This window comes from Limulus polyphemus, unplaced genomic scaffold (assembly GCF_000517525.1).
Source record: "Limulus polyphemus unplaced genomic scaffold, Limulus_polyphemus-2.1.2 Scaffold10, whole genome shotgun sequence".
NCBI classification, from domain to species: Eukaryota; Metazoa; Arthropoda; class Merostomata; order Xiphosura; family Limulidae; genus Limulus; species Limulus polyphemus.
This window is the reverse complement of record NW_013665620.1, coordinates 1,354,297-1,367,130: the sequence shown is the minus strand read 5'-3', so window position 1 is coordinate 1,367,130 and position 12,834 is coordinate 1,354,297. Positions and strand designations below refer to the sequence as shown.

The 12,834-nt window shown below is 31.9% G+C and overlaps 1 protein-coding gene across 1 annotated transcript in view; it reads left to right on the top strand.

The window, feature by feature from the left end:
* Window positions 1-2,362, top strand: part of LOC106478361 (potassium voltage-gated channel protein eag-like) — a 127,058-nt gene extending 124,696 nt beyond the window's left edge. The window contains exon 10 of the mRNA XM_013938904.2: window positions 1,181-2,362. Within this exon, the coding sequence (XP_013794358.1) occupies window positions 1,181-2,362 (1,182 nt within the window). The remainder of the gene's footprint in view (window positions 1-1,180) is intronic.
* Window positions 2,363-12,834: the final 10,472 nt, after the last annotated feature.

The window sequence follows — 12,834 nt, the reverse complement described above, 5'->3', positions numbered from 1 at the left end:
TTATCCAATGTGTTTATTGATGTCTTTAAAATTCTATAGTATTATCAAAGAATCCTCTAAGGACCTAGCCGTTATCCAATGTGTTTATTGATGCTTTAAAATTCTATAGTGATTATCAAAGAATCCTCTAAGGACCTAGCCGTTATCCAATGTGTTTATTGATGCTTTAAAATTCTATAGTGATTATTAAAGAATCCTCTAAGGACCTAGCCGGCAAATAAAGGACTAATGGGGCATTATTATTTCTTTCATCTTTAAAATAGCAGTATCTATTTAAACAAACCATTCAAAATAAAATAATATAATGTCTGTAGGCTTACGACGCTAGAAACTGGGTTTCGACACCTGTGATGGGCAGAGCACAAATATACTGTTGTGTAGATTTGTACTTAATATTAACCAAAAAACCATAATTTTTGCCTTTTTTTAGCACAAAATATTTTGTCGTACTAATATGCATATTTAAGTTATATTTCTTCTTCTATTAAATAAAATAAATATATTATTCTCATTCTTAGATTAATTATTATTTGTGTATTTATTACCTTTGCGTGGGACATTGTTCATGTACGACAAGCATTCGGTTTTGCCATTTTTTTCTGTATTTTGTAAACTAAAGATAAAAAGGACTTGAAATGAATTGAAAAATCAGCGTTTTCTGTTAAATATCCAGTTTTATTATCAGAACATCTAAATTCCATACGGGACTCATTAAATCCTGCGTAGTGTTGCACGAGTGTCACTTCCGGCAAAGACTTTACATCGATTCCACCGCATCCTAGTCTTTTAAAAAACAAGGCGAGGACATTCGTATTATCAGTTTGTTTATAGTATATGCCGCACAAGAAGTTTTATAGGAAAATTAATTTATCATTATATTTAAACAAGCAGGAAATGTTAAGCAATTAATTATTAATCGGTTAGGAATTTTTGTTTAAAAAAGTCGTATTATATAATTTTCAAACAAATTTTTTTACTTGATACTCATAATCACAAAGTTTCGAGAAGTAAGGTAGGTTATTTGGTTTAGTACTTAGACTGTTGGAGTCCACTGATTAATACACCTATTGGGTTTACCTATCTAATTAGCAAATATTTCCATCACTGTGAAAAGTTAGTTGTTGTTTTGCTTGTTTCTTACATATTATTTTCGTAAAGTCACTTTGCTTTATTTTGGCAGTTGATTTTTCGCAAAGTTGCTGACGTTAAGAGAGAAAAAGAATTAGCAGAGAAACGGAAGAATGAACCTCCGCAAGACCTCTCTCAGGATCACTTGGTTCGAAAACTGTTCAACCGGTTTAAGAAAACCGGTCCTGAGAAAGCGGTCGGCGGCAACCAAGTTGGAGCATCTCTTGCAACTGATGTGGAAAAAGGAGAACGTTCCTCAGCTAGCGCTACTGACAACGGAAGCGAAAAGAATAAAAATGCCACAGTGAAAGTATTCAGTATTTCGGAAGTTGGAGAGAAAGCTGATAAACCAGAAAGGACTTCAAAATGGGGTTCTTTTAAAGCCACAAGTAGTGATCACGAAGGTAGGAATAACAAAGAAAACCAGATTGATTCTGAAAATCAATCGTTGACCAATCGGGGGGAAGCTGTTGCTAAAAAGAATGACTCTTTTCAAATAAGTAATGATGCAAAGCCGGGATCAGGGACAGGGAGTAAAGGTTTCGGAAAGTTGTCTAAGATTCTGAGTAGTCGTCAGGAAACAATTGAAGAGGCTAGTGAACCAAACTTACACCAATCTACTCCAAAACGAAAAGATGCAGAATCATCTAGTTGTGGAAATTCAAATACAAATGTCAGTAATGTAAAGATTAGTTATCAAAGAAATCTGCACGTTGAAGATCAAACATCTGTTAATAAAGAACGAAGTAGTGACAGTGGAACTTTTCCGAGTGATGTGTTCGATCCCCGTAGTATCTCTAATACAGACTATCAGCAGATTATAGCCAATCTTATGGACTTACGGGTGGACCTCAAACTTGAAATTCAAAAAATTAGCAATAAAATGACTCGAATAGACGAGCAAGTAACTGAACTATTAAAACAATTCGCCCATAACTCTGGGCTTTCCAGTAGCCCAATTCCTCTTTCAAAAGGTGAAAATACTTTTCATTTAGAACTGAAACCTTTGAAAGGATCTCAGAACTCTTCAGAGCATTCCAAGCATATTTGCTCTCACCATGGGTCTTTCAAAAGAAAAAGTGTTCATGGAAAGGCGAAGGCAAAGTCCCCTTCACCACGAGCCTGCTCTTCGGATTCGACAGTTCGGGCAATGCTAGAGACTGAGATAGATGAACAAGGAAAGGATGGCAGCCTTTCTCCGTTACCACATATTGAAAGGAGAGAGAAAAAGTAGATCATTTGTTGACGTTTCATTTTATTCCTATTGCTACCAGTATAAGTAATTTATCTTTTTATATAAAGATATCGTTTTAAAATAAATTCATTATTGAAGTTGCTACTAACACAGACGTGAACTGTCTACTGTTAAAAGTGTTTTATTTGCATTATTGCACTGATAAAGTAAACAGATGAATTTAGTTTTCATAATGACTTTATAGAACCATGCTATTGTTTCCACACATTGTGTCTTTCTTCAAGGAAAGCTGTTACAGAACTCTTAAAATCAGTATTGGAAGAATTTACTAGTAGATATTAACAACACCATTATCTTCATGCTCTTCCACATCTGCCTTGAATACGTTGTAAATACACCGGAAGTTAGTTGTAGAGATTTTAAATTATTATTGTGGAAAGTAGATTAAAATACGTCTTTCTTTTACTTTCTTATACAAATACAGCTATGGCAATACATTTCTTATACAATGCGGTGTATATTTATATACACACTGATGCATGTTAGCTTGTGAAGTTAATCAAACTCAGAAGGTTAAGATGCTTTCATTTCGCGTTTTTTTAGAGCATCCTTTATTCATACCATTCAAACTCATAAACAAGTTTCAGAAACTTACACCTTTACTTGTTAAGTTGTATTAGCAAAAAAAAAAAAAAGCCTTAGGAATTATGATTAAAAATGGCTGCTCAGTTCAGTAGAGTTGACATGTTTAAGTAATATTAGTTATTGCACTAGAAAGATATGGCTATAAAAGTTACAGAGTTCTAATTTCAAAATTTCAATCACTGACTTTAATAATCCCACACTATGTGTTCATCCTGTTTTTGTTCTTGTAACAACTCAAATATAGATACCACTATAGCGAACCTTTTCTGATTTCACAAAGTGAATCTTGCGACTTGGAGACAAAGAATGGACTTATTTGTCAGATCTCATAAAATGGACCTAAGAAGCAAATATGTTCTGACATTTTTCATATATACCAAACAGCCTAAGAGACTCAGTATAACTTGACAGTTTCCATCAGACAGATTAAAAGGCTGGGTATGTTTAGGTATTTCCTACTAATCAGGCTTAGCAACTTGTTTTACCTTGCAGTTCCTAGAAAGTGGGTGTATTTTTATAGTTCTTCCCACAGACATTATCAGGCTGTTTTATGTGTCGGCAGTTCCTACTAAGCAGCTTTATAAACGGGGTATGGCCTGGCAGTTCCTACTAAGCAGCTTTATAAGCGGGGTATGGGCCTGGCAGTTCCTACTAAGTCGATATATAGCAACTTATCTTATTTTTTAGTTTCCCATCAAACAAGTCGAACACAGTTTAATTTTTATTTTTAATGAATCTGTATTCTAACGTGCCGTCCAGTGACGTACTGATGACAATCTTATTGCTATAATATATGCCTTATCAACTCTTACTTTGTTTTCCTAAATACAGAAATGTTTTAAAGAAATGCACAGTTTCGAAAATCCTCTTCAGTGGCTTTGTTTGACCTGTTAGTATGAGTGCAGCTCTTATTGATTCAATGGTTTTATTATATTGCTACCTCTATGTCTGTAAACAAGAAAAATCGAAATAATTACTTTCCTGCGATACTGAAGACCGTACTTTAACCAACAGTCATGCCCTATCTACTTTTCCCTGCTTCTAAAGAATGTTCTTATAGTGATGTTTTTATGAGATCAGGTTTCTTTTTGTGGAACAGCCATGCGGCATTTTGTGGCAATGTCCTTTCCCGTGTGCAGCTTTCAATAAGGTCTTTGACTTTCAAACCCAAGCTTAAGCAGACCAAAGGCACAGATCTCCATTGGAGCTGCATCAGGAGACTTACTAGATATGTGGTCGAAGGGGTTTGTTGTGATTTCAGCTTCTTCGGCCACCTTTGACATTGAAGCAACTATTCATTTTGAGATATGGTTGGAATCTTGTGAATCATTTGCTTATGAACTTTTGTTAGCTTACTTGTTATCTAGGCTTAATCACAATTGCTTTATGGGTCAGAGGGTTTTTCTTGGTAGCCATGACCTTCACTTTTCAGATATAGACTTTGGTTCTGATTTATTTACAATGTGGTTTTGAATTCCGTTGCTTTTCTAAACTTTCTGTTGTGAGAATGGTTCCCCTTCAAGGAGAACACATGACTTCCTTCTTCTACATGTCATATCGTATGGTTTTACATCATGTAAAATTCTCGTTGTGTACTTATTCATCTTCGGAAATAGCATATATAATCTTCACCACCTATCAAGTTTTGGAGGCATTTTACAAGCCTGGTTAACGGTGTGCCTGTCATATGGGAAACAGAATTGTGAGCATTGTTGAACCATTCATATATTCGCAGAGAAATGATAGCTAATTTACCTTCGCTTTCATAATCTGTACAGACTCTATGTATTACTATTTTGGTTCTGTTGAACACAGAAGAACTTAGCTTTGTTAGAACTGACAGTTTTTATGTTCATATATTTGTGTATGAAATATATTTTGACTTTATGTCGATATCAATACTTTGCATGTTTCTTAGCAATGCAAATATAAGGCATGCTCATAACTGAGACAAAAAAGACTTCTTATTAAAAGTATGTGTATGAGAACACAAACCGAAACAAAATGTCATCAAGCCACATTTACTAAAACTAGTGACGAATAAAAATATTATGCTAAAATAACGAAGAAATATTACGAACTTCATAACAAGTTCAATACTAACATGCAAAGAAATATTTCTTATTTCAAAGTTCAAATAGAAAAATCACTCGATAATCCTTGTAGAATGTACATTTTGCACATGAATTACAATCTTTGGAAAAAGACTTAAACTAGAAGTAATATAGAAAAACAGTTAATCTATTTGAATTTGATATGTGGTATGATTAGCAATAGTTACGACTGATTAAGTTGTTTTTAATTAGAGATTCAAAGTATTTGATCATTAATATATTGTTTATTTGCTAACAATGATAAAATTAGTTTTTTTTTATAAGAACATATAGCATAATATTTCTTTTGATTCATTATTTAGATTTTTGTCGCTTGTTGAACACGATCATAGTTTATATTAAAAGGTACATCTACTTCCTGATTATAAGTTTAGTTTATAAAATCTCTTCATTAACAATTGCGAATAAAAACCGTAAATTTCAGTTTAAATAATGTAGCTAATTTGGATGAAAATTCATATTTCTTCGAATTTAGATTAATTTCTTGATCGACGTAACTGGTATCTAAATGGAAACCTAAATGATGTTATTACAATCCCAGTAAAAATGCTAATATAATATACATATTTACAAGACTTAATAAAGAATAAAACAAATTATTTAAATTTATACAAAAGCTCTCATGAACCTTCTCTATTTACTATAAAATAAGGAACTAATGCTAGAATTATCGTCAGATGTAGATGTCTAAAATGTAATAATTATAATAAACTGAGTAATTTAAAAGAAAGTGTAATATAAAAGTATCATTTAAATATAAGAAAATGATGCTAGAAACATGAAATTATACTCTACCTTTTCCAAAAGCTTGTTCAAAATCTAACTTGTATGTAATATTTTCTATTTATGAAGACATTACTTCAAAACCCAAAACCCATCTCAATAAACTGTGCAGTACAACTTCACGGTGAGATAATAAAAGTCAAGAACATTAGAAATGATCCGATTTCTCAGGACTTTATCGCTCTTTAGGAAAGTATCCAAACATGTTTTATAAGATATGTAGTTAATTTTCTTTTCACATTATTTCATTGAGTCTTCGAATGACAATTTGGGAAAATATGAACCACTTACAGCAGCTATGTATAAACTTTTCAGCCGTTAATTACAACAATAAGTTTTATTAATAGAGTTCTAAATATTTATGAAATAGATAATGTTTTCTAATTAATTTTGTTGACGGAAATAACGATATGAGATTGAACATATTATACATTTAAACGATAACATGTATGGTACATAATGAGAAGTACATCTGTGCAAGTACTGGAATTCGTTTTGACTTGGATAATGGTTAATTCTGAAATTTCTAAAATCTTTAAAGGTATTTGCTCAGTTATATTCTCCTGTACATACCTTTCATTTGTAATGCGATAAAACGATTTTTTCAATAGTATATTTTAAAAATTGTTTAATATGTTAGTTTTCTTTAACTTATTTTATTTCAGAGTGAATTTATAATGATTGGTGAAATATATTTTCATGCGGAAATACAAAAAGAGAAACGTACAGTATTTCGTTTTGTCTCGTGCTTTGTGGAACAATAGTATTATGTTCAAGACCTGACATCTGGCGACCAGTTTTGGAAACTCATATTACCAACTTTACTTCATATAATACTTTGAAATATTTCGAATCTTCATTTATTAATGATTTTTATTGAGGTTATTGTCTAATGGCATTAAATAATTGTGAGCTAAGTCAGAAAAATATTTAATTATTGTTGTCAAACAAAACAATATTCAAATTTGCTAATTGATGAAAAAGCAGATTTAATTGAATGAAGCTATCTAGTCTTGGTGATTTAATATTGATTTTATTTAAAGTTTTATTCATGACCTCCTAAAGAGAATAATAAATCTTAAGAATGATTTTGTGTTTCAATTTCTCAGGATTTGGTTAAAAAGTTGGCTCTCTTACTAGTTTGTTAATTGCAAGAAAATGTATATTTGTTACCATGCTACGTACTATTGGATGTTTTTGTTAGCGAGAATTTATTTCGACCAATTAAATCAGAAGGAATGGTCATTTTCTTGAAAGTTATCGTGAACTAGAGTTTCTTTATGAAATCTATGATATTCCTCGTTTGTGATGTAGTTTTTGGAGAGGACAAAACATTGTGGGGCAAGCTTTTTCTTAGTTTAAAATAGAATTATCATAATATTTGACTTTTAAAAGCCGGTAAAAAGTATTGCTTTTACATCTTAAGGTTGTGAAGAAACTGACCAGAAAATATAGTGAGCATTTAATGGTACACATAAAATGTTTACTGACTTGAACCGAAAGCCTTTGAAAACACATAACATAATTATTGAGAAGCATTTTTCTGAGTAAATAAACGTATTAGTTATCATGATTCTTAAAGGATGCTAAACTGACACATCTAAAAAGGCAAAGATCAGTTATTTCTTATGAACGTTACTTATTTAATTTCGTTATTTTGGTCAATATTTGTACTTAAGAATAGTTTTTATATCACTCAGTCAAAACTCAAATACTTCGTTCTAGAGCTATAACAGTAATTTATAGAACATCGTGGATAGTAAGATTTAGAAACAATAAACAGTTTTAGTGTCATGTTGGTTTTATAGTATTAAAAAAGCTGAACAGAATCACGTGTTGAAGAATGAAAATGTTTATCGTTTCAAAGAAGACCAAAGTAAATAAGCAGCGCCCATTTATACATATTTTAACTTTTACTAAGTTATTGGTTGTTTTCGTGTATTGACTTATACGGCTTTCTATCAGTTGGATAGTTTTGTTTTATTTAAATATGAAAAACTCGTATTTTTTTCATTGTAAAAATTTGTTTTATTTCTAATAATTTTAATATTCATTTAATACTTTAATAATCAAAATATTGCTACAAATATAAGCAATCATGTTACAAATGTTTTCGTATATTACAAATAAATCCTCTGAAAGTTTAGTTTCATTGTTCTATTTTTAATGCATTGTAATAAAGAGAGCAAACCTCAAAAATACGGTTGATATTAAAGATTTTCTGCAATTTTAAGTATGACTACTGTAGGTCCATAACTATACAGCTTGTATATAGCTTATCCAGGAGTTTTTGTAAAATAAAATTATTTGTGACATTTTATGGTTTCGCAGATATTTTTTCCCACTCACATTGCCTTCATGTTTATATTTAACAACACAAAAGAACTTTATTGCAGTGAAGTGAAAATATGCAGAAAACAAAAATATATGACTTCAATAATCTGACTTCAAAAAAGGATTCCAGAAGTTTTAAGTAAAGCAATCGATTAAAAATAGAAGGTTATTGAAGCATCGCACAAGCGTTGATGATGAGCTGTGACAAACATAGTGCGATCTTTCAAATTAATCCCTCAATTACAACATATTGTACTTATCTGACTTCGATATGAAGGTTACAGAACCCTATGTTTTGTTTTCAAAATTACTATCTCATCATAACTGCCCAGTTTTATACAAGTTTATCTTGTATCGGGGCAGCTTAAAAGTCGTTTTGGTAATGTTTTCAAGAAATAACGAAAACTAATTTTTTTTTATTTCTTCAGAATTTATTATGTACTTTTAAAGGTTCACGTGGTTTAATATGGCCTGTTGGTTTGGGTGCTCGAATCGCAATATGTTGGTCACGGGTCCGTATCCTGTCACCGATCGTGCTCGCTCTTTCAGCCGTGGGGGCAATATAAAGTAATGGTCAATCCCACTTTTTATTCGTAAAGAGTAGCCCAGTAGTAGGTGATGCTGACCAGATGCCTTTCCTCTAGTCTTTAGTCAGATAACATTCGAGTAGCTTAGCTGGAAATTAAACAAACAAATATAGTGGTGAATAAATGCAGAATTGTTTTGACTAAACGACCGCTAATTCCAAAAAAATATTTTAATGTGCTCAACGTTACGTTTATCAACCTCTTCAGAAGTAACCTTTTATTTTGTCTGGTAAATTCATAAGAGAATAAATTGGCTCCACACAACAATAGAGAATGAAAGAACGAATCCATACACACTGCGATGTCAGTTTTAACATGGGTATATAAATGGAAAAGTAGGAATAGAAATAATAATTCGGGACTATGGATGAACATTTTCTAACCTATTATTTAAAGGGTCAACGCCTTTTGGTTCTGTTTACTGACTTATTGACTTAATTTAAAATAAATAAATAATATATCAGTCTGCGCTAAAACAATTTAAAACTGAGAAAAAAAGTTTTAATTTAGGTTTATATCATGAAACTTCTTCTTTAGAATTAATGAGCATGTGATATGATCAAATTGTTTTATTATCTTTGTTTTGGTATGATAATAATTCCTTTTTTTATATTATTAGATTGTCTGAGATCATTGTGATCCCAGTATATTTTTCGTTGAGAAGTATTTCGTCTATTAATTATACGTCTCTCTTTGGACCCCATTTCCACTAATCGCTATGGAGAATACAGATAATACAAAAAGGGTATAAGAATTTAGAATACCAAGAGGGTAATATACGGCACAAGCTTTCACAACTGTAAAACCTCAATAATTAGTTCACAAACTCATGTGGTTAAGAAATTGGAAAATGAACAAAAAATATGAATAATAATGTTATATATATATATGTATGTGTGTGTGTGTGTGTGTGTGTGCGTATGTTGTTATTAAATTCATCTAAGCTGATGAGAGGGGCGTTATAATGTGACGGTCAATCCCACTATTTATTGGTAGAAGAGCAGCCCAAGAGTTGGCGGTGGGTGGTGATGACTAGCTGCCTTCCATCTAGTGTTTCACTGCAAAATTAGGGACGGCTAGCGATCTTCCAAACAACCCAAACCAGTGATGCTGAAAGCAAAAGTTAAGTCACTGCAGAGATGCAATCAGAAATAGATAAAATATATGTCACAAAGTTGTAGGATATTTGTATCATGAATTTTTGTGGTGTATTGTTAATACGTCCAACTAAAATACAACTAGTTTAACATCCAATATCTTTATAAATTTAACGTTTTGTCTTATTTATGTGAAGAGCTTCTTTTATTTTTGAGTACCGGAAATGATTCTCTGTCTACAATTATTACGCCATTAATAATTTCGTTATTGATTTTTTTTTTCAAGTATAAACCTTTAGCTCATAGTTCCGTCATCTCTTGACCGATTTCAGATATAATTACAGTTTTGGACACTAAAGGTCAAACTCTTTCGATTGATGTATTTGACCACGCCCAAAGTCTCAGAGATTAATTTACTCTAATCTTGCCAAAAAGAATTTCAAGTGCCGCGACTATTGAGAATTGTTTTGTAACTAATGTTTGTTAGAAAGTGTGCTTTCTCTGATTTATAACATGAACTTCATATTGTAATAATGTGAGTCTTTTTAGAGCCCTGTGATTTGGCTGGGTAGTGGTAAATGAACACACTAATTGTCTCTCAACACAAGGAAGTATGAGGTTTCAATACTTATGGTTAAAAATAATGAGGGAGGGGTGATATGGATGGCTTGTACCCTTAAATAGTTCAGATGGCTAGAGCATTGGTCCTGTTAATCAACGGTTCAGCGTACAAGCTCAAGTCCCGGAGTTTCTTTTCACTTATTGGCCTTTTCGCTTACAACAATGTTTGTTAGTAGGTGAACTTACTAAAAGATTTTTCTGTTCCATAGATTCATGTTTCTCCAGTAATTATACGCTCCAAGAAATTCGATGTTAATAGAACGTGCATGAGAAGATGTATAGCCCAAATGTTTGTTAGCATGATTTACAGTACGCTGTATTGGACATTTTGAATTCATTCTTGAACAACCAGCACATCCAGAAATGGACATTAGCTATCGTCCTTGATTCAATCGTAAGTTGAATTTAGACTTTTCTGGTTGTTACGTTTTTCTGGAAAGGTTGGGATTGTCTCGTTCTCATGTAGTTGTATAACAAGTGTATCATCCACGTGTCTTAACGAGATGTTAGGTTTTAGTATAGAATTTTGCTAAGCCTGTTCCTCGATTGATTCCATGCAAGGCTGGCACATTACTGGAACTGAAGGTTACCCCACTGGTATTTCATTAATGCTGTTATCAAATGTCTTACCTCAACATTTCGTTTTCACAATTTCTTCCGAAGCAGCATTCTACTTTCAGAGGTAAACTCACAATGGAATAAAAACTAAACATTTTTTCACTGTAGTATAAGAAAATGAATTCTTGAGAATGTCTGAAATCCAGTTATTTCAGATCCGAATTAAAATACTTTTCCTGGAATTAGAAGTGGCTTAATGTCAACGAAATTTGTCTGAATACGTCAGTCTGTAATTTGGAAAGTTAAAAGATGTTTCAATTCCAGCAAAAGCAAAGACATTTTCAACTCACAATCAATATAACGTCAAAATAAATTTTGAAATTATAGATCGTGGGTGTGTGTGTTTTCTTATGGCAAAGCCACATCGGGCTATCTGCTGTGTCCACCGATGGGAATCGAATCTCTGATTTTAGCGTTGTAAATCCGAAGACTTACCGCTGTCCCACCGGAGGACATAGGTTTTAGGAGTTGGCTGTTTAAATAAAATATAATACATTTCCTGTAATAAGTAGATACTAAGATTTAAGTTAAATAGTAGAGACAAAACATTCATAGATTGATGAGATTATTTGAAAATTCAAAACTGTATTTTTACATTTGAATTGGTTATAATTGGAATGTACAAAATTCATAATTTAATTCTTTCAAACGACTCGTGGAGAAAAAATATGTCGATTTTTCAGATCTCACGTTCAAATCGTTATCAGAACAGTGGTCAAAAGGACTCTTGAATTATGACTTCCAAACTTAACAGTTCAAAATTTCGGGTGTGGCTTTCAATCTTACTCGGTTACACTTTTGACTTCTTGTGAAAGATGCATGTAATTGATGGTGTGCCACTCTTGAGCAGTACCAACCCTTTTGAAACTAAATGTATTAATTGTATTTTATTTTTACGTAAACTGCACCAACATCATGGGTTTATAATGATAAAAATAGACTATTTTTACAGAAGTCACGGGTGGTGCTTTAGAAATCCTATTGTTATCGAGGGTGTGGATTTTGCCTAATATATCACTGAAGAGGTATCCTCACTTGTTACTATACAATTCTAAAACATATAAAATCTTCACTAACAAAACTTATATATGTAAATCGAATTTTAAGATATTGAAAAATTAGTCGCAAAATATCATAGATTTCATACATGTTTTTTCTTCCTGCTAAAAGCCCCTCTTAGAAAACTGCTGAAAGCCCCCCTCTTAGAAAACTGCTGAAAGCTCTAACAGTTTTCAGTTGTGTGCAATTGTTAGAGTAAGATTACCAAATTAACATCTCTACTAAGTGTAATGAGATTTTAGTGATCCTATCATATAAAGATACTAAAAACTTCCCAAAACAACAGACATTAAATCAAATATAACACTTTAGTGACGCAAAAAATCATTTAGTGTATATTAAAACAAGCAAAAAAAAATTAAAAATTGTTGTTGTTTTTTTTCAAAGAATATAGTTTTTTTTTTCTACACAACACAAAAATATTTACAAATTATGGAAATTTCCTATCCGTAAATAACGAAATTATTACAGGAAGTGTTTACATAGGATTTCAAAATACAAAGAAACTTATAAATCATATTTTTAAGTGATAAAGAAGGAAAACGAAAGTTTTGCTTTTTCTTAAAAATCGCACAATTATCGTCGAAAACAAGTATATTGTTGCGTCATCGAGATCGTGTGATTCTCACGCTCTCTACTTTCTAGAATTATCC